At 42.7% G+C, this 23,105-nt stretch overlaps 1 protein-coding gene across 3 annotated transcripts in view; it reads right to left on the reverse strand.

The window, feature by feature from the left end:
* The window catches only part of Exoc6 (exocyst complex component 6), a 150,621-nt gene that overhangs the window by 122,664 nt on the left and 4,852 nt on the right, over positions 1–23,105 (reverse strand). Inside the window, exon 1 of one of the 3 annotated variants that reach the window (XM_057778888.1) lies at positions 8,942–9,075. The exons of the other annotated variants lie outside the window; for them this stretch is intronic. Coding sequence (XP_057634871.1) covers positions 8,942–9,042 — 101 coding nt within the window. The 5' untranslated portion in view covers positions 9,043–9,075. Of the gene's footprint in view, positions 1–8,941; positions 9,076–23,105 lie in introns of those variants that run through there. 3 annotated transcript variants of the gene reach the window in all.

The raw sequence follows: 23,105 nt of genomic DNA on the forward strand, positions 1-23,105 counted from the left end.
ATCATTGGGTTACATCCCCAATTCACAGGCTATGTTCTAAAAAATGCACTGTTAGACATTGAGTGAACACCGCAGACTGTATTTACATAAAACCAGGTGTCACAGCCTACTATACCTCTAGCTATATACATCTTGTCCCACTGGAAGGTCTTAGGGGGCAATAATATGCACAAAGCTGTGATGTCCTATAGCAACAAGGCCTTCAGGACCTAAAGCTGTCTTACAGCTAACTTTACACAGAAAAAGCAGAATCTAAAATGGTGATTTGGGGGCCAGAGATATGGCTCAGGGGTTATGAGTGTTTATGGCTCATCCAGAGGACCCAGGTTCACTTCCTCACAATAGCCTAGTTCCTGGGGACCCAACACCCTCTTCTGGCCTAGAGCCGACAAGCACCAGCATTCATGTGGTACACTAAACTGAGGCATACACATACACATAAATAAAAAATATTTTTTAAAAATAAAATAATTTTCAAAAGTATAAACAATAAACCACTAAACAGCCTCTTAAAAAGTATACAGTTGGCTGGGTGTGGTGGCTCACACCTTTAACATCAACACTTAGGAGACCAAGGCAGACAGATTTCTGTGAGATGGAGGCCAGCCTAGTCTACAGAGCAAGATTCAGAACAGTCAAGGTTGGCTGTTACACAGAAAAACCCTGTCTTGAAAAAACAAAACAAAAAGCATACAATTGTACAAGCTTTACTTTTATATGGGCAGCAGCATAGCAGATCTCTTCACCACAGCCTCACCACAAATATGACATTGATACATGTGCTATGACGTCACCACATTTATGACATAACTAACAGAAATTTTCCAACTCCACTACAATCTTAGGGGATCACCATCATATATGAAATCTGTCATTGATCAAAATGTCTCTAAAAGGTACAAGACTACAATTATCCACCTAATCTTAAGAGTTCTAAAATTTATTAATGGAATACTTTCAAATAGTATTATGTTCTTGGATAGGCAGTCTTAAAGTTACCAAGATGTATGTCTCCCTAACTAACCTATAAATTTAGTTCAACTGTAATGAAACACTTTCAAGATTTTGGGGTTTTTTTCCTTTGGAAGGGGGACTGGAGACAGGGTTTCTCTGTAGCTTTGGTGACTGTCCTGGAACTAGCTCTTGTGGACCAGGCTGGCCTCAAACTCACAGAGATCCGCCTGCCTCTGCCTCCAGACTGCTGGGATTAAAGGTGTGTTCCACCACCACCTGGCACTTTAAAGTTTTTTTTAAGAGTTAGACAAGTTAATTACAAAGTTCACTTGAAGAATAAACTAGAAGTACCAGGAAATCCCTTTAAAAAAATGAGTAACAAGGTAGAGATAGCCCAATCAGATTGAACAAACAACAAAGGCTCCATAATTAAAGGGTCTGTTACAGAATGGGACCAGACATAAAAACATTAACAGAACAGAGAAACCATAGTTGGTCCCACTGAATGCAGCTACAAAAATTCAGTACTTGATATCAACAACACTTAAGAGCCAATGTGGAAAAGAAAATCTACTTTTTAAATAATTATTATTAAGCTATCTGGATTGCATATAAAAAGGGATAAAATCCTTATACCATATCTCAGGAATATGCTACAAGAATCAAATGTAAAAGTAAAAATAAAATCATATAAGTATCAAAAGAAAACAGGAGTGAAGTTCCTTACAAGAGGATCGACTTTTATACTATGACAAAATTCAGAAGCAAAAAGGGGAAAAAAATTATTTGTATTTTTGGAACCTGTCCTGGAACTAGCTCTTGTAGACCAGGCTGGTTTCGAACTCACAGAGATCCACCTGCCTCTGCCTCCCGAGTGCTGGGATTAAAGGTGTGCGCCACCACCTTCCGGCCTTATTTGTATTTTAATAAAATAAAATAGGGAAAAAAATTAATCATAAGAAAACAACAATAACAAAAAAATGTTCCCAACTAATGTAATAAGTTTTCTTGACTTTGGCTACTTTAGTTTTGTTTATGATTTCTTTTCAATATTTAGTAATTTTTTTCCTTGACAAGTTTATATATACATATATACATACACACACACACATATATATATAAATTTCTCTGTTTGTGGCAGGTTGAAAGAAAATGGCCCCCAAAGAGAGTGGCACTATTAGGAGGTGTGGCCCTGTTGGAGTAGGTGTGGTCTTGTTGGAGGAAGTGTGTCACTATGGGAGTGAGCTTTGAGGTCTTATATATGTTCAGACCACGCCAACAGTCTCAGATCACTTCCTGTTGCCTGTGCAAGATGCAGAACTCTCAGCTACCTCTCCAGCACATGTCTGTCTACATGCTACCATGTTCCACCATGAACTCTCAGCTACCTCTCCAGCACATGTCTGTCTACATGCTACCATGTTCCACCATGATGATAATGGACTAAACCTCTGAAACTGTAAGGCATCCTTTATAAGAGCTGCCATGGGCATGGTGTCTCTTCACAGCAATAGAAACCCCCACCTTAGTTAGAGTCTTAACACTGTTATTCCCGCTCCTCCTTTCAGGTCCCTTTCCCACAGCTATGCCTCTTTGTTTTGTTCTGTGACTCTCTGATTTCACCCAGTACTGTCTCTGTGGCCACAGGTTTGGAACTATCCACTGCAACCTGGTGGGCTCCCCATTTGGCACACACTGAAGGTACTGACTGTCCTTCTCCCAGAATCTATCAGTAGCCAACAGTACAGCAGGGATAGGTCAGAGTTCCACTATCCCGTCCCCATCCATGACTGGCTGTTGATGCACCCAGCCTCGTGCAGGTCCAACCACAGCTGCTGTAAGATCGTGCTTGCATCAGCTGTATCATGCCCTCGAGGCAGCATCTCCCAACTCTTCTCCCTAACTTCAGGCTCTGACAGTCTTTCCACTCCATCCTCCACAATGTTTCCTGAGCTTTAGAATGGGTAGTACATGTGCCCCATTCAGGGCCGAGCACAAAATTATCGATCATTCTAAGCATCGTGAGCACTCATCATTCACCAGCAGTGACTCCTGAGAGAAGCTTCTCTGATGAAGGATGAGGGGAGCGTTTGTCTGTGAGCACACTTAGGATGCACCTTGGGGCCATGTCAATTTAGCTCAGCCACTGTAGTGAAGTTCCCAGCAGGAAGTTTTACTAAGTAAGGTGACCCAGACCAAGAGAACAAACCCACAGTCTCTGATAAATGGATCCTAGCTTTGAATCTTTAGTATGCATTTAACTTGAAGTGCTTGTACAAACCAAAAAATAAAAAATTTAAAAATAAAAAAAACTAGAAAGGTCCCACTGTGTGTTGGGGGGGAGGTCAAAGGGAGAGCAGCCAGTAGAACATAGATGGTTTGAAAAGAGAGGGAACTGAGGGTGGACGGGTTCAATTATGAATGGGGGTTGAGAGACAGTGGAGAAGAGGGAACAGGGAAAGAGGGTTAGGTGAACTGAAGGATACATGAAAAGCCATTATCTAAGCCAATTTTTAAAAATGAATAAAAACAGTTTAAGAGAGAAGTCTGTATGGCTAGATAACACTGTTCCTAGAATCCACTGTTTATCAGAGAAAACCCCAATACTAGAGATGGGGTGTCTCTATATGGTCAGGGAGGCCCCAGAAGACCCCAAACAACACAGACTATTCCCATTCCTCTTGAGTACCCATCAGACCTAGACAATAAGACTGTGCTGCTTAAGACACTCTGGGTACAAACTATATAGACTACAACCTGGAACTGAATTGGAAGATCCTCCCTGCCAGCTGGGTTTCATAACGCCAGAAGGTGCAATGCAGGCTGCCAGGGAATATAAAACATTGATGGTCCCTACCAGAACCCTACAAACTGCAATGCCAACCTGCCATAAATGTCCCTATGGTGCAATGGTGGCACGGTGTTGTGGGGGTAACCAACTGCTCTCAGCTTGGATTTGGGGCTGCTTCACAGGAGGGAATGGATATATGTGTGGTACTGTAAACATGGTCACACACAAAAGTTTCTGGAAAATTTTGAAAGTGTTACTACGGAGTTTTGTTTGTTTGTTTGTTTGTTTACTTGCTTGCTTTTAACCAAATTGGGTCCTTTTTCCTCTCAGAATTATAGAACCAGTAACAAGACCAAGCACCAACTGAGAAGCAAAAGAGATTTTATTCTTGATCAAGAATGGGAGACACAGGAAATAGACTTGAAAGTCGGTTTCTCAGCATGTTGGGAATCAGGAGAAATGGAGGGAAGGAGTAAAGAGAACGGGTTGCCTAATAAAAGGAAAGAGCAATCATGTCATTTCTGAGAAGGCGCAGATACTTTTCAAGAATTTGGTTAAAGATTTTATATCCACCAAGGGCCCAGGTCTGATGTCTGTCTGAATCAGTACGCTGTTTGCTCCATGTATATATGATGTATATGGGGGGTAATGTATACACTGGTGTGTGTGTGTATGTGTGTGTGTGTGTACACCTGTGTGGATTCCGGAGATCAACATCATGTGTCTTCCTTAACTGTTCTCCACCTTAGTTTCTGAGACTTTATCTCTCCTGAACCTGGAGTTGAACAATTTCGTAATCTAAACTCAAGTCCCCATGCTTATCCGACAAACACTTTGCTAAGCCATCTCTTCAACCCCTGGACCAATAAGTTCTTCTCTCTATTTCTCTCGTGTCTCTTGAATGAAGTTGCTGAAACAAGTTTATCATCAGATAGGATTTACCTCTCACTGTGTCTGTAAAATGGCTTATCTTAGAGTGCACTGATAATTTATAAAGTCCTGGACCTAAAGAGCACTGTTCTAGCTTGCTTACTGATATAAGCAAGTGTTAAAACAAGTGGAAAGCCATGCTCACCAGTCAACACCTTTAACCCCAGCACTCAGAAGACTTACATAGCAGGCACCGTAGAAGTTCAGAACTAGCCTGATTACAACTATCTCAAAAAAAAAAAAAAGGAAGTCACTTACTGTACTATTTGAAATTCCAAGAAAATAAGAAAATTGGACTTTAACTACATTAAATGTACTGGTTGTAAAAAAAAAATTCAAAAATTTTTCCTACCCGAAATTAACTCAGAAATGCCTAAATGCTCAATCTTACATGACAGTAGAACTTTGGCAAACAACCCTAGTTTGACCATTTATTTATAAAATTGGCTATTTCTTATTTTTGATCATTTTATTCAACTAAGATTTTCCTATCAATTTACTTGCTGACCAAATAAGTTAGCATTACTCTAACAGTATTAAGATGATGAAAAAGGCAAGTTTATGCTCAAATAAACTGAGTCATTTCTTTTTAATATGTCTAAAAAATAATTGCCAAGATCTTCAAGTAACTTTAAAAGCTAGATATTTAATTAATAATCATTCAATCATCTGGTTGTTAAGTACAACAGAATCCTAGAAGGCTGACTACCAAACACAACTAAATTATATATTTTTGTCTTCTTTTCCTATGTCCTGCAGAGGCTTTATTTCTGTCTAGGACAGCTCATGCAAGTGTTCATGTCTCCGCTTTGTGAAGAGTGTGAAGGATGTTTGTAGCTACAGGAGCCCATGTGCTCATCAGCTTTACTGCCCGACTGAGCATTGCCCCAATAGTTTTCATATGAAACATATTCATTGGGCAAAAGTTGAAATTATAACCAATAGTTTAAAAGCATACTAGAAAAAATAGTGACAGAGAATGCAACTGTGCTTTTGTGTGTTTTTAAAGTGTTTTTTCCAGAGTTGATGGCCAATCTTTGTAATCTCAACATCCAGAAAGCTGATGGAAGAGGACTATAGTGAGTTCCAGGCTGGTCTGGGTTGCATAGTAACCCAGGAGGGAAAATAAAAAGAATTCTCAAATTTTTTTTGTTCTCGTTCACACTCTAAAAACTTACAGAAAAGTCCACAAAGCTTTTGCTCATATGGATTACAGCTAACAATATTACTGCATTAAAAATTAAAATGAGAAGCAACAAGATGGCTCAGTATGTAAAAGTACTTGCTGCACAAGCCTGACAGGAATCCAAATAAAACTCGGTGAGTTTCACATGCACACCATGGCATGTGCCCATGCACGCCAAGCATACACACGCACATTCACACACACACACATTCACACGTTCACACATGGGGGCACACCATATACACACAGAAGCATAATAATAAGTTACACTTGAGTTTTAAAAAAATCAAGCCATGTCAGGACATGCTAACACACACTGTAATTCCAGCATTCAGAAGAAAGGAACAGAATAATTACTTGAGCCCAAGAAGTTGGAGAACATCCTCAGTAACACAGTGAGACACCCTCATCAGAGGGAAAGAAAGAGGGGGAGGGGAAGGAGGGAGGGAGATGAAATGAGATGAAATAGAAAAAGAACTTTTTATAGAATTGGATCATTTATTCTGAAAAGTAAGAACCGCCATGACAGGCTCTGTGTAAGCTGGAGAACCAGAACCAGGAACACAATTCTGGGGAAATCAGACCTGGGAACCCCAGGGACGCCTATGAGTCCAAGAGTACAGAAGGATTCCAGAAGCTCCAGTATCCAAAGACAGAAGATCCATGCCCCAGCACAAGAAGAGGGAATTCAGGGGCTGGAGAGAAGGCTCTGTTGTTAAGAGCACCGGCTGCTTTTCCTAGGTTCAATTCCCAGAACCCACACAATGACTCACAACTGTCTGTAACTCCAGCTCCAGGAGACCCGACACCCTCAGCACCAGGCTCACATTTAGTGCACGCAGGAAAAACACTCATTCACATAAAATAAAATTAAAATAACTTCAAAAGAGAGGGAGAACTCAGGTTTTCTCTGCTATCTCGGTTAGACCCTCCTCAGATCACTAGATGAGGAACACACATATTGGTGAGGCAGAAAGAACTGAGGGAGGCTACAGCAGGGATCACAACCCTATCTATAATCCAGTTCTTAAATAAGAGAAAATCTGAAGTAACACTGACGTCCAGTAAAGCCATACGGTAGGCCCTTGCCGTCACGAGATTATTCTCTAGTGTACGTCAAGGTGTTTGAATATCTCCCCCAACCAGCCTAAGTGGGTAAACATGGGAAAGAAGAGAACTGGACACTAGTGTTTCATTTGTTTTGAGTTAAAACCATTGTTTGGGTGGTGCAAGCCTATAACCCCAGCAGTTGGGAAATAGGCAAAACATCCTACAAATTCAGGACTGGCCTGGTCTATTTAGCAAGCTCAATACACTCAAGCTACACAGTCATTTTGTCTCAAATCAGCAACAACAACAAAAATCTCCTAATCTGACTTAGACAAAACATAATTTAAAATTTGACCAGGAGTGGTGGCACAAACCTTTAATGTCAACACACCAGAGATACATCCTTACGCCTTCAAGGCCAGCCCAGCCTACACGGCGAGTCCTAGGATAGCCAGCACAATATAGTGAGACAGTCTCAAAAATTTTTTAAAGCTGCTTACTTTTACAGCCTCTGTTATGGGGTGATGGCCAGTCCTGGTGTCTGAGTCATTCCTATGAGCCAACAAAGGGACTTGGTTTCCAGCCTCCTGAAGACCAGGAGTAACACAACAATATAAGGACTCATTGTCCATCCCACCTTCATTGGCTGGGCAACTACCAAAACCAAAAGGAAATTTTCTGATCCGTGGCAAATAAAAGCAGTTCTGAATCACAAATCAATTGCTTCATGAACATGTTAAGGAATGGCTGTCCCTCCATGAGACTAAAGAGGTCCTTCAGTAGAATCTAGATATCACCAACTTTTCTTGGAGTCTGATTCATATTTTACTAGTACATATGTAAAGTTTGATGAAAAGATTCATATAAATAAATTAAGAAAAGGTACTGATGAGGCCTTCCCATAGCATGGCAGAACTTTGTATAATAAAAGCTTGGAGGTAGTGACACAGCAGAGAACAAATAGGCACGGTCTCTCATGTTCTGGCTTTCTGGGCATCTCGACACTCCTTCCCACTCTACAAACATGGAAACAAGGCCAAGGGGGTTAAATGATTTTTGCTGTCATCGGTGGCAGGTCTACGGGAAAGAAAATACACCAGATGATCTGGCTCATTGGGGTAAAGTGAATTTGCAACTCGAACCGACTTCGCTTTATCTACACTTAACGTCGAGAAAACAAGAGTTCTATTTCCAGGAAGTATATGCTGAAGAAAGACTATTGGAAAGGCACAATCCGTCTCAAATTCCCTAAATGAACAAGTTCATTCATCCTAACTGCGAAAGAAGAGACCTTGATTCTTGGAGAGTGTGTAGCCCAGTGTTAATGCTTCTGTATCGGTACCAGCTAATAGTCTATTGGGACAGCAAGCATCCTGTCTGGTATGGAATATTCATAACCTGGTACTATTCCTAAAGAGAATGGCTTAGGACCCATTTTAAAACAAACCGAAAATTTAATGCAAAATTAACCAAATGCTTGTCAATAAGTAAAAGCTTCCTGTCCCAAGAACATCGTCACCCCAGCGTGAACCCTAGCCATCGGCTCCTCCCCTGCAGCCCACGCTCGCGTCTCGCCCGAGGAGAAGGGTGCTGCAACCAGGGAGGAAGGTGCTGGCATCTCCCGCTCGATTTCAGTTCTCCCACGCCCGGGGTAGTCAGGGCGCCTGGGTTTCCTCCAGAACGCAGGTTGGCACCCGGGCCAGTCACGCCGGCCGCCGGCAGGTGACCTTCGTCCCCAGCAGAGCCGACAGCCTCGCCGCCGACACAGCGCTCGGGGTCAGGGCCTCGGCGCCTCAAGGCCCCAGGCTGGGGCGGCTCCCCGGGTCACAGACACCCCAGCAGTCACACCCACAGGCGGCGCGGTGACAGGTGCCCGGGCCCTCCAGGTCCCGCAGCCCACGAGCGCCCGCCCCCGCGCGCACCACCTGTCGGGCCGACGCGCGCGCGCACCCGGCGGCAGACGCCCCGCCCTGCTCCTAAGGAGTCCCTGACCAGGGCGACCAGAAAGCCCGGGCGGACGAAAGCTTTACCGGAGGGTGGGCCCTACGCAGGCGGTGTCTGTGCTTTCGATCTCCTGCAGGATCCGCTCGTGCTCCGGGACCGTGCCCAGAGCCTCGCCGCTCTCCGCCATCTTGGCTTGAAGCGGAGGCGCCGGCCGGGCGCGGCGCCGCGCGGAGCACAGGAGCGAGCGGCAGGTGGCGCAAGCGCGGCGAGACTCTGAGGGGCGGGGCTTGAGGTGAGGGGGCGGAGCCTTGCTGGGTGGGGTGCAGAAGGTGGAGCCTGCCCCTAGAGAGGTAGCACTGACCCCGGGGGACCAGACCACCGTCTCCAGTTTTCCTCGCGACCCGCCCCTGGTTAGCTAGAGAAGTACATTAGTGTAGTACTTTCCAGATCCCCAGCTAAACGCTGCAGGGACCGTGTGTATCAATGCAGTCACACTGCGTAATAGAAGCTACCAGAGCGCTTGATGGGCTTTAGAACAGTGGGGAGTCAGAGAAAGGCAAATACTCTCATGAAAATCAAAACTGAGTGGGTCGTTGAGATTTATTTTAGAAACGAACAAAATTCTATATATCATGACTGTTCTGAATAGATCGTGTCCTCTGCCTGATGCAAGTTCACCGAGGTTAGTCATATTGGACATAAACTATTAAACATCAGGGAAAAAAAGAGAACGAGACAAAGGCACTTGCTGACAGGATAAAAAAAAGAGGCCTAAGGCGATGACTCATTTAGTGGCAAAGCTCTTGAACCTACGTGCTCCCGGGTAATGGTAGCTGGGATGGGGGGGGGGGGAGAAAGAACATGGGGGGGTTGCATAACAGAGGTGGAAAGAAATGGCAGGTGGCTTGAGCAAAGAATCCAGGTAGAAAAAGAGTCTTGCTTAACAACCTGTATCTAGGACACCACGTAAACCAGTTTGTCATGATCAAAGCAATGACTGAAGATTAATCAGAAAAGCGTGCAAACCTACCCTGAGGGACAACTCTTTTCTGGTTCCCATTAATCCAGGAGCTCTGAGCTTCCCTCTGAGCCAAGCAGGCTTTGCACTAGCCAGCTGCCAGGCTCGCTCACTTCCCTGGGTCTCGACTACAAGCCTTTCTCCTTCCTCCTCCCCATAGGAAATCCTGGGAGGTGGAATTGAGTAATGGTTAAGAACACGAACTCTGACGACAAGTGTCCCAAACTACCTTCCTGGATTGATATCACTTCCCAGCTTGTGACACTATCTCAGTTTCCCCACCTATAAACACCAATAGCAGCAGTATCTACCTTATACTGCTATTCTATATTATATTAGAGACTGTCCTTTCTGGAACAAATTACCACAAAAGCTAGGGCTTGAAATGCCTTGCGGATTCTCTTAGAATTCTCACTAAGTTATTATCAGGGTACCAGCACTACTGTATTTCTCTCCGGACTCTAAGGAAGAATTTGTCCCTTTGCTTTGCCAGCTTCTAAATGCTATTACACCCTTTGCTTGTGTCTTTCTCACCTTGTGGCTCTGATAGCCTGAAACTCACTACAGAGACCAGACTGGCTTTGAACTCACAGATACTGACTGCCTCCACCTCACAAGTACTGGGGTTAAAGGTGTGAGCCGCCATGTCCAGCCTTTTCCTTTAAAGATTTATTTATTTACGTGCACTATTGTTTTGCCTATATGCATATCTGTGTACCACATACAGTGCTCACTGAGGTCAGAAGAGAATGCCAGATCCTCCGCCACTGGAATTACAGACAGTTGTTACCCACCACACAAGTGCTAAGAACCAAAACCAGGTCCTTTGCTACCGCAGCAACTGCTTTTAACCACTAAACCACCTCTGCAGCCAAGTGTCATTTAGTTTGCATACCTGAGTCCCAGAAACTTGAGTGCATGCTGGCTTATAAAGGCAGAGAGTCTGCTCCATCCGACAGTGCATTCCACCCGAAACTAAGCCTCACTGCAAGTCAAAGTGAAGCCACCAAAGCCCCACTCCTCTTCCCACAGTCTTGACGGTACAAGGGAATACAGCCTTCTCTGGAAAATCTCTTCTCCTTGTGCTCCCAGAATATGAATGATGGGGGGGGGGGGAATCTCTTCTCAGAACAACCAAAATTGACACACAAAGTTAAGCTCCTAAAGTTCAGATAACTTTTTTTCCTCAACCACTGATGACCACTGATAGTTCCTCATAGGAATCCTAAACATGGCAGAGAAAGCTGAGGGATTTTTTTTTTCTTAAAACCAAACAATGCTGAAGTTCTGAAGTAAGTGGAAAATTTAGGATAAGGTAGAAAGAAACTGATCCAAACAAGTCTAAGCAAAGGGCAGAAGGTAGCTACCCTGCGATTGGTACCCATTAGAAATTTAAACAATGAAATAATTTGCTTTTGTTTTTGTTTCAGTTTGTGTTTGTTGTTTGTTTGTTCTTTGAGACAAGGTTTCTCTTTGTAGCTCTGGTTGTCCTGGAACTGGCTCTGTAGACCTGACTGGCCTCGAATCAGAGATCTGTCTGTCTCTGTCTCCCGGGTGCTGGCATTAAAGGCATGAGCCACCACTGCCTGACTTAAACTATAAAATTATTAGTAGTTTCTTCACAGTTGCTCTTTGTTCATTGACTTTAAACATACCATAATGCTGCTGTGTAGCCATCTTGATAGAAGCCTGCGGCACAGTGCAAATTCCCTGATGCTTAGATCTAGCGAGAGCTCCAATGTGAGAAACAGTATTTATGAACTTCTGTCACAGGATATAAATCTCATGGCTATTCATACAAATGAGTCTTTATTAAAAATAAATTAGACTTTCTTCTGCTGACTGCTTCTCCAACTACTGAGGCACCCCTGTCTGGTGTTAGTGCTCCCTACTTTCAGGTTCCACTCTTGAGCAGGGAAAAGAAACCTAAAAACTAAATCACAAAAGAAAGAGAACAACTTTTTTTCTTTCTTACAAAGAAGTAAAAATCTAGTTCCTGCTACAGCAAATTCCAGAGCATCTTGACTCAGAAAGTAAGCGTGACCAGACTCTCCATAGAGTAAAGCCAGGCTGTGAAAGCAAGGAGAACCGGCATGTTGGCCAGGCCAGCTTGCTGTTAGCAGCTGTCTCCTGCGGAGGTATTCCTCTCCTAAGCATCCCCTACACCGACCTATTCCCTTCTCTTCGGAATCTTGACACCATCTGTCTAAACCTAGTTCCAAATGCCCTCTCTCCTCGGGAAGTCAGGACTGCTGGAAGGCGTCTCTTACTGGGCCCCTTTCAGCCCCTGCCCAGAGAAGTTGCATCACCTTCGGTACCCTGCCTTCTTCTGCACAAATCAGGAAGAAGGGAAGTCAGTCCTCTCGCCACTTCTCCTTTGAAAGCAGTTTTTGTTGTTTCCTCTCTGTGGCTTTTGACAGTTCTGTTAGTACCTAGATGGTTTTTGTGGGTTTTTTAGCTAAGAACTTAAAACTAAATGTGTTTACAATTAAGTTTTCTGTCTTTGATTTTGTTTTGGTTATCTGATTGGTCGGTCCGTTGATTGATTTGTTCTTTGGTTTTTATTAAATTAAGGGCCTTGAGGATGCAAGGCAAGTGTCACTCTTAACCGTATAACAGAATTTGCATACTGAAAATGGAGGCAGCAGCAGAGCTCCCCACCTCCTACCCCTGCCCAGCCCCTCCCCCCCAGAGGACTGGTAACATGTCTCAAAGCTAAACTTGTCCATATATTTCCTAAACTTTGCTTTACTTTTTCTGTAAGTTGTAAGACTGCCCTGGGAAAGCTGGAGAAAAATTAGGAAGTTTGGGTTTTGATATCTCCCTGGTTTGGCCAAACTTTGATAAACCCAGTTTCTTTCTTTTACTGATTCATGGTCTCTTCTTGTTCTCTTTCTCTCTCTCTCTCTCTCTCTCTCTCTCTCTCTCTCTCTCTCTGTGTGTGTGTGTGTGTGTGTGTGTGTGTGTAGAGAGGAGTTTGTGTATGAGAGAGTTTATATGTGTGTGAGTTTGTGTATATATAGAGTTTGTGTGTATGTCTATGTGTATGAGTGTATGTGTATGTGTGTGTATGTGAGAGTGTGTGTGTGAGAGAGAAAAAGTGCGTGTGTGTAGTGGCATTTCATTTGTATTTTAAAAATTAAGGCTTGCCTGAAGATCAGAGAGTAAAACAGCCCCACTGGTCAGCCTTGCAGACCAGGCAGTGGTAACACACACCTTTAATCCCAGTAGCCATATTGGTTTGCCATAGAAACCGGGAGGTACATGCTTTTAATCCCAATGCCGCATGCCTTTAATCCCAGCCCTAGAGAGGAGTATAAAATGGGAGGAGACAGCTCACAGACAAAGTCTCATTCTGAGATTCCTGGAGTCAGGATCACCATTTTTGGACTGAGGTAAAGGTAAGAGCCAGTGGCTGACTGCTTTGCTTCTCTGGTCTTCAGGTTGAACCCCAATTTCTGTCTGAGTTTTTATTAATTGTTTTTCATGTGTGTGTGTGTGAGTGTGTTCATGTGAGTGTGAAGGTCATAGGACAGCCTGGGGTGTTGGTCCTCATCTTGCACCTTGTTTTGAAACAGTCTCTTTGTCTTTCACTATGGTATACACTGGTCAGCTGGCTTGGGAGCTTCCAAATTGGCTCCTGTCTTTATCTCCCATCTCACAACAGGACCACTGAGGTTACAGAGTCACCCCACTGGGCCCAGCTTTCCATCTTTTTGGGGGATTTGAATTTAGAGTCTTATACTCACACAGTAAATCCTTACCCCCTTGCTATCTTCCCAGAACAGCCCCAGGGTCTTTATCTTTTTTTCCCCAGCACTGGAGAGCAAGCCTAGGACCTCACACAGCTATCATTTCTTCCTGTGTATAATTATAGTTACAGCCACAGACCTGAGTTGTCTGGCAACGCTACCACCGAGCTACATCCTTAGCCCACTATAATCGCATGTAAGTATAACGAATAGGGAGAAAAGGGTGGGGGACCTGTCTAAGGGGTATACAGTCCCATTAGTCTGTTCTGGGGGTGCAGATGGTAAGGCACACGGGCACATTTCACATGCACACTGATGTGTTTGGGCAATGGATAATAACTGCCCAAGGCCCACCCAAAGATCTCGAAAGATAAACAAGATATGCCAGGAAGTCTGCCACAGTGGGATCCATTCTCTGTCCAGCATGAAAGTAACCAGCAAACTACAGATTTGACTTGGAAAATCTGTAGTTATTAAAAACTTACAGTTTAACCACTTGTCTCTGGACAAACAGCCTGGCTTAAGAAGACGTGCATTTTAGGAGGAGAATACAGGAAGCAGGTGACCTAGTCTGGCATTTTAACTGCTTGGGGTCAAATTCCAAGTCACCTCTTAGTAGATGTTAGGCTTCAGGGATTTCTTAACTTGTCTAAGCCTTAATTTCTTCAAGCAGGATTAGTCACAAAAATAAAGGTCCCCAGTGTTATGGTAAAACTAAAATGCCAGGGACTGGAGAGATGGTTCAATGGTTAAAAGCATTGCCTACTCTTCCAAAGGTCCTGAGTTCAATTCCCAGCAACCACATGGTGGCTCACAACCATCTGTAATGAGGTCTGGTGCCCTCTTCTGGCCTGCAGGCGTACATGTAGACAGAATATTGTATACATAGTAAATAAATAAAAGAAGAGAAATACCTCTTTAAGTGCATGTCTTTAATCCCAGCACTTGGGAGGCAGAGGCAGACATATCTCTGTGAGTTCGAGGCCATCCTGGTCTACAAGAGCTAGTTCCAGGACAGGTTCTAAAGCTACAGAGAGACCCTGTCTCAAAAAAAAAAAAAAAAAAAAACTTAAAATGCCACAGGTTCCCAAGTGGCAGCAGAGAAAGTGGGTATTTATTTTGTGGGTTATGGAGAAGAAAGGGGAAAGGGGAGAAGGGAGAAGAACAGAGAGAGAGGCAGAGAGAGAGAGAGAGAGAGAGAGAGAGAGGAATGAAGGGGAGAAGTGGGGAGAAGGAAGAGAGGCAGTGGTAGGGGAAGGGGGGAAGGGAGTGGACAGGGCTTGTCTCTTAAAGGGACAGGAATGACCATTATATTCCCATCTCTTTTTTTATAATAAAAAGGTGGGGGGTTAGGCACAACAGGTTAAAGGAATTGTACAGTGGGTTCTCAAGACTACTTCCTGCTTATTTGTGGGCATCATCTTGTTTGTGGGGGAAACCTGAGAAAGCTGGGTACTGGTCACATCCTGGCATAGCTAGTCTCTTTGCTCCTCCACTATTGCTGGTTTTGCAGGAACGATAAGATTAGTTGGATCCACGAGGCATCTGTTTTTAATTCCAGCCTTTGCTCCCCACTGTCGCTTATGGTGGAGCAGCTCAACAACAGGGCAGATCAATAGATCTCTCTTGTTATTATGTTTAAAGCTCCCACTGCTCAAAAAAAACATGGCTTTTCCATACTACATGTATCTGCTGCCATTTTGACTGAGGTCAGGTGACTTCAGCGCCATTTTAACTGATGGCCAGGTCAGGTGACCAAGTCCCACCATCTTTTTCTGAGGTATTCCATGTCTGGTCCCCCCCTGCCCCATGCTGACTCTGTTGCATGTGTGTTTTGTGCAGTGGCATGCCTTTGGTAGGGCCCACCAAAGCATCCACACACTCTGTGTGCATACCTGTAAACCTAAATGCACCTATGTTTACTGTTAAATGTTATAACTGTCTGTTCATTGTATCTCATTCCAGACTACAGAAACAGTAAGTCTCATGTTTAAACTGGTATGTACTTTTAAGTCTTTTAATCCAACCCTGCTTTACCTGTTAAGTTGACAGCCAGTACAGTCAAGCTATGACTCAGCCCTCCAGGCAGATTCTGTACTGTTGTTATAATTCACCTATACCCAGTAAACAGTCCTCATCTGCTCAGAGATCTGGGGAATATGACATTTAAATACTTAATTATTAAAAAAAATTTATAACAAAAAGAGACAGATTGGCTCCTAGCAGCAGCATTCTATTTTCTCCAAAGAAGACAAATGGGCACAGAACAACATCCATCTACAATTTGCTTCAACTGCCAAACACTGACCACTGGGCAAAAACTGCCTTTCATCTAAACTGATGATCTCCAGAGAGTGGACACAATCACTGGAATTGACAGCCTAGCTGCTCAGGTCAAGGTAGGCTTGCCTTTCTACAGATTTCTTAGCCCACAGGATCTTCTGGAGCCTGGCAGGCCCTGCGCTAAACAGCAAAAGAAAAATACGACCCTCAGCAACCATGGAGGACCCTGAGGAGTAGCTCTAGGTGCCAACCAAGTAAGTTCTCTATTGTTCTTTATTCAATAACTCCTCAAGTAAAATTTTATCCTTCTCAAAGATCTCCAATGCAGTTTGACACCTGAGAGGTTTCCTCAGTTTAAAAGGACAACTTCACCAAAAATACTTCAGTAAAATACAAATACAAGTTATTAAGGTGTGTACCTGCAAGTTATAAAGGTGTGAAAACAAATACAAGTTAATAAAATTCGCTCTCATACTGCCTTTCATAGTCTTAACAATACTTTTCATTGTGCAAAAACATCTGTCACAGTCATTCTGATATAAATATGCTGCTGTTTAGAACTTATGTTTCATAAACCCCCAAAAAAAAATCTTGTGAGTTCCAGAGAGTCAAATTGAAGGAGCCACCTTAAACAGGTCAGGTACACCCCTCTAGATTCCCTGGTCCTAAAATTTTTTTTTCCTAAACTGAACTTTGTCCTCTGTTCTGCCAATACCTTAAACAGATGTAAGAGACACCATACATTTCCATACCACAAACACCAGACAGGAACAAAGAAATCAGCTACTCCAGGATATGACCAGCACCCAACTTTCTCAGGTTACCCCCCCCACACAAAGACAATGTCCACAAATAAGTAGGAAGCAGTCTTGAGAATCCACCATCCCAATTCCTTTAACCCATTGTGCCTAACCTTCCACCTTTTTATTATAAAAAAAGAGATGGGAATATAATGGTCTGTCCTGTCCCTTTAAAAGACAAGCCCTGCCCACTCCCTCCTGTCCTCTGAGGCAAGCTTTTTTGTTTCTGCTTCTAGCCTGAGTCCCTTCCTTTCCATCTTTCTCCTGAAGAGGCAGCTTCTGCCTCTCTTCCTTCTCCCCACTTCTCCCCTTCTCCTTCTCTGTTTCTCTCTCTCTCTCTGCCTCTCTCTCTGCTCTTCTCCTTTCTCCCCTTCTCCCCTTCCCTTTTCCCCTCCATAACCCACAAAATAAATACCCGCTTTCTCTGCATGGTGTGCCTAATAGGTCTCTGTCTCTCACCCACTGCCTGGCTCCCTGCCATGGTCTCATGCCCACTGCCCACTGCTGCCACTCGGGGACCTGTGGCATTTTAGTTTTACCATAACACCTAGTGCATCAAATTGTGTGTGGATTAGAGATAATAAATGTGTTATGTTTAACTCTTAAAGTTCTACCAACATTGGTACTGGAGGCTAAAATTACCAGGCATTGTCAGTAAACTATATAACAGTTTAACTTCCTCTTTGATAAAATAAAAATAAAAAGCAAGTCATAATTGTTCTTTTTTCTAACCACTGCTACAATAACATGGCTGGGCATCGGGGCTCCCAAATCATGTGCCTTGATATTTCTGAAAGTTCAGTCGGTGGAAACCACATAAAATCTGTTTCCTGCTGTCATAGAGGAGGAAAATGGAATACATCTTTGCCTTAATCTCATGGTTCCAGAACCACTTCAGCAGGCCCTCTGGATCTAGTATTAGACAGACACACATCTCTTCCTGTCCTCCAGGTCAGCGCCCATCCCTTGAGGCACAAACATGGTGGTAAACAAGACAAGGCATCTAGCTCCACTTCTAGGCAATGCTCCTAAAAGCAGATACCAGGACCACACTCACTGCCCCGGCAGGGCCTTGTGAGTACTAAACATTTGTTACGTGGGTGATTCAGATTCAGCTACATCCAAGTAAGCTTAATGCTACAAAAACCTGTTCCATGATGTTATAGGTATATTTCTATTGAAAACCCCTTCCTGCAGTGAAGAATCCTTTAATAGTAATGATTTTTATGCTCTCCAGATTTGCTAATCTCATTCAGTTGCTTCTTAAAGATATATGATTATAGAACTGCAACAAAATATAAACCCTACTGGCTCTAATAAATTAAGTGTTCCAGCTGGCTTCTAGATGATTCCAGATAGCCAGTCCCAAGGGTGCCTCCAGCTTCTTCTTTCTTAGAGCAGTGACCCCAAGTGACCACGTCTTGTAAGTGCATGAGAATAAACAAAGCATAGGGACAGGGTGGATCCCTGCTGCAAACCCTTGTACAGGAAGCTGCAGTCCCATTAAGCTCAGGACCCCACCGTGGAGAACAATAGAAGGAAATTTGGTATTGCAGCCAAATAAAATCGGTTTTTCATGAAATATGGAACAGTTCTCAAAGAAGTTCAAAAGTAACCAGCCCCAAATTTGTTCATACATCAGCTGTTTTATTGCATGGGTTTTGCTATTATTGTTGTATTTTCTGCAGTGCTGGGCAAATGCTTGACTACTGAGCCACATCCCAGCTCTTCAGCAATGGTTGGCTACACAGCTCACTCCAGTCAAGGACCCCAGATTGTCAAGTTGTCAAGGTAATATAAGTGCAATAAGCCACTGTCATTATCATAATCATCTCTCTCTCTCTCTCTCTCTCTCTCTCTCTCTCTCTCTCTCTCTCTCTTTCTCTGTGTGTGTGTGTGTGTGTGTGTGTGTGTGTGTGAATGGTGTGGGAAGTCCTTCTGTATATGTGTTTCTTTTATTGGTTAATGAATAAAGCTGTTTCAGCCAGTGGCTTAGCAGAATAGAGCAAGGTGGGAATTCCAAGCAGATAGAGGAGGAAAGGAGGCAGAGTCAGGGAGAAGTCATATAGCCGCCAAAGGAAAAAGATGACTGTGGTGGGTTGTTGAAACCTTGCCGGTAGGCCACAAACTTGTGGTAATTCACCAATGAATAAAAATGGGTTAATTTGCCAGGTGGTGGTGGCGCACGCCTTTAATACCAGCACTTGGGAGGCAGAGGCAGGCAGATCTCTGTGAGTTCAAGGCCAGCCTTGTCTACAAGAGCTAGTTCCAGGACAGGAACCAAAAAAGCTACGGAGAAACCCTGTCTCGAAAAAATCTCCCCAAAAAATTGGGTTAATTTAAGATAAAAGAGCTAGCTAGCAATATGCCTAAGTGATTAGTTGACCAGTGTTTTAATTAATACAGTTTCTGTGTGATTATTTTAGGTCTGGGTGACCCGAAAAGAACAAGCAGCTTCTGCCGACCAATTTGCACCCAATTTGGGGCTGACTACATCCACATAAAACCTGAGAGAGATTTAAAAAAAATTCTAGACAGACACATACACACAAACAGAACTAATGCAACTTCTTGGTAGCTGCATTTTTTGGTCTGCTGGTGGTGAGCAAGAGTGCCGCACCTCCTTTAAGAGAGGTCTTCCTGACTCAACGATGACAAAAATGGCTGTGTGACTTCCTTAGAAGCCAGCTTCCTGGTCACCTACACAAACAACTCTGACTCTTTCTGGAGGTCCAGGAACAGAGTATTTGAATGGGATTTGTGAGTAGAGTGCTACAACTTGCTTAATGGCAGCAAAGACCCGCTGTGTGCCCAAAAATGGGGCTGTGAGCATGACTCACAGAGCTGACACTAAACAGACCTCTGCCATGTGAGACTGGTCAGGGTCAAAAGGCAAAAGAGACTCAGTCCTAGCCATGCCACTTAACATTTTAAAAAGCAATCCTGGTCAAAAAATAATTACAGATACATACACAATAAAAACAAATCTAAATTTAAAAGGCTTCTAAATGGGTCACAATGTTGAAGAAATGTACCCAGACTTGAGAGAGAAGGAAAAAAGAGTATAGACACTTACAATATAAAAGAGTACAGACAGTCTTACGTAAAGATGCAATAGACACAGAGAGTCTGGATTATGTATATTATTGTTTTCTTTTAATTTTTGGCTGTAAATAAGCTAAGTACAGAGAGACATTTGAATGTATGGGGTGCTAAACTAAACCAACATATATTTTTAAAGGTATCTTGACTTCAAAATTTGGGTTAAGGATTTGTTGCTTTGAAAAAAAAGGTTCTGCTTTTGTTTCCACAGAGGATGAAAACCTGTAGATTCCTTCCAGAATGATGTGGTTTTGTGGAACAAGATCCCCTAAAATTACTTCACCCAACAAAAAGCGAGAAGCAATTTAAAAAGAACTATGCCAAAATTTCCAAATATTGTTTATAAATGCTTGTTTACATTTAAAGGGAAACATTATATAGAGATAAATACTTTGCATTGGTATGGATCTTGGTTTATTGATACAAATTTAAGGTCAATTTTATTATATGTGTATTTCTGCTCTTGATTAAGGTATTGTGTTTGTGAGACTCATTTAAAAATGCAATGTATAATTAAAAATATATATTAATGGATAATCATCTATAATAGTCAAGCTTGTAGTCATGTTAGGTTTTCTAAATATATAGAGATATATTTCAGTTAGATAGGTATTCTTCAAACCTTTCAAAGACTAACAGAATGTGGCATTTAAAATGTTTTAAAAACTTAGAACTTTTCATGACAATAAGTCATATCTGCTCCTGGCAGCACCAATTACTTCAATAAGAAAATGGGCATCAAAGAGGCCCCTTATGGAGTTTGCTAGTCATTTGGGCAATAAACTGTTCTTGCCTGGACTACTTGATGTTATGCTGTATGAACTGGACATGTAGGACCATAAAAAAAATGGCTGTTAAACTTGCTTAAAGGTAAGACGGTCCTTCAGGGTTCCTGCTTCATGAAAGAGTCTTCCAGACATTCTGCAGGACACACAAAAAAGTAACTGACACACTGCCAATATAGGTGGAACTGTCTTTAAAATTTCCTGCTTCATGAAAAAGTCTACCAAATACTATGGTATACTATGGTAGGTTGAAGATGGATGCCCCAATATTACAAAAGAACTTTGGGTGACTATCCAGGCAGCAAGATGTCTGTCTCTGTCAATTCTAGAGTTTTGGAAGTTGCTTACAATGCACTTCCTGTTTACTTAGGTAATATTATATCCTCCTGGAATCTTTGATGGAGTTAAAAAACAGATAGTTATAGTTTTCCTTAGTTATGATAAAAGATAAAGTAGATATAAATATTGTAACTTTAATGCTTGATTAATACCTGCTTTGTTATATGTAATTCCACTATGTTAAAGTTAAAACCTTCCTTTGTATTTAAACAAAAAAGGGAAAATGATGTGGGAAGTAAAAGTTGCTTTGCTTTTACTGGTTAATTAATAAAGCTGTTTTGGCCAGTGGCTTAGCAGAATAGAACAAGGTGAAAATTCCAAGCAAATGGAACAACAACAACAACAACAAAAAGGCAGAGTCAGAGAGATGCCATGTTGCTGCCGAAGGAGAAAGACACCCATGAGAGCTCGCCAAAACCTTGCCAGTAGGCCACAACCTCATGGAGATGCACAGATTAATAAAAATGGGGTAGTTTAAAATATAAGACCTAGCTAACAATACACCTAAGTGGTTGGCCAAGCAGTGTTTTAATTGATACCGTTTCTGTGTGATTATTTTGGGAATGGGCAGCCTCCAGCTACGTGTGTGTGTGTGTGTGTGTGTGTGTGTGTGTGTGTGTGTGTGAGAGAGAGAGAGAGAGAGAGAGACTCCTCCCTCCCTTCCTTTTTAAAAAGTTAAATGTGTAGATTTTTTGCCTGAATGTATGTCTGTTCACCATGTGTGACTGGTACCCAAGGAGGCCAGAAGAGGGCATTGGATGCCCTAGAACTGAACTTACAGATGGTTAGGAACTACCATGTCAGTAATAGTCACTGAACTTGGGGCCTCAGTAAGAGCAGCCAGTGCTCTTAATCTTTGAGTCATCTTTCCAGGCCCCCTTTCTTCTTTCCTTCCAAATGCTTATTACTTACTGCTTTATTTATTATAGGTCTATGTATTCAACCCAGGGCCACACATTCCAGTGCTTAACCACTGAACTGTACCTCAGATTTGTTTGTTTGTTTAAGAGAGAAGGTGTCATTTTCCCGTATAGCAGAGCACATGGATTACAGGCATCCCTCAGCACATCCAGTCTTACCCAGTTCTGGGAACAGAGTGCTGAGCTTCATGGATGCTGGGCAAGTTCTACCAATGGAGCTATATCCCTGACCTATTGAGATTCTTTCTGAACACCCACAAAAAAAAATGTAATACAATATACAACTCTGATTAGAGAATAAACGAGATCATTATATTGTCCTAGGTATTAAGTATTAGTGAATATGATTTTTGAATGGGACACCTCTCTTCCCTGAATATATGCAGCCAAAATAAAAGTTTTATTACTGCAAGCCTCTGAGTATTGGAATACCCAGATATAAATGAAACTTTTTTTATATGTATGAACATTTGATCTGCATGTATGTCTATGTACCATGTACATGCTTGATACCTATGGAAGCCAGAAGAGGGCCTTGGATCCTGTGAGACTAACCTTACAGATGACATGGGTTCTGAAAATCAAACCTGGGCCCTCTGGAAGCGCAGCCAGTGCTCTGAACCTATGAACTGCATCTCCAGCCCAGCAATTGCCTTTAAAATAGTCACTTGGGAGCTGAAGAGAGGGCTCGGTGGTTAAGAGCACTCGCTGCTCTTCCAGAAGAACTGAGATCATTGCCCAGCACCCATATCAGACAGCTCACGAATTGCCTGTTACTCCAGCTCTCGGGTGTCTGACACCTTTGTTTGGCCTCTGTGGGTACCCACACTCATGTGGTATACACAGATACACACATCTACACATGAATAAAAATAAATCTTAAAAAAGAAAGTATAAACTTCAAAAACACAAAGAAACCATCTTTCTGAGCCTGACAATGAGCTATTTAAAGAAAATCTTAAAAGGTTCTATGGTCAATTCAGAATATCAAGATGCTGGCATTCACGCTGCCCTGTCTTGTGACTAAAAATTTTTAAGAACTACAAAATTCTTTTTAAAATTTCTCAGTGCATGGGCTGGAGAGATGGCTCAGAGGTTAAGAGCACTTACTGTTCTTGCAGAGCACCGGGGTTCCATTCCCAGCACTCACATACCAGGTCACAACTACTGAGCAAAACTCCAGTTCCAGGGGAATCTGATGTCCTCTTCTGACCTCTGCAGGCACAAGGAATGTTCATGGTGCACAGACAT

This window comes from Chionomys nivalis, chromosome 8 (assembly GCF_950005125.1).
Source record: "Chionomys nivalis chromosome 8, mChiNiv1.1, whole genome shotgun sequence".
In the NCBI taxonomy this organism is placed as follows: Eukaryota; Metazoa; Chordata; class Mammalia; order Rodentia; family Cricetidae; genus Chionomys; species Chionomys nivalis.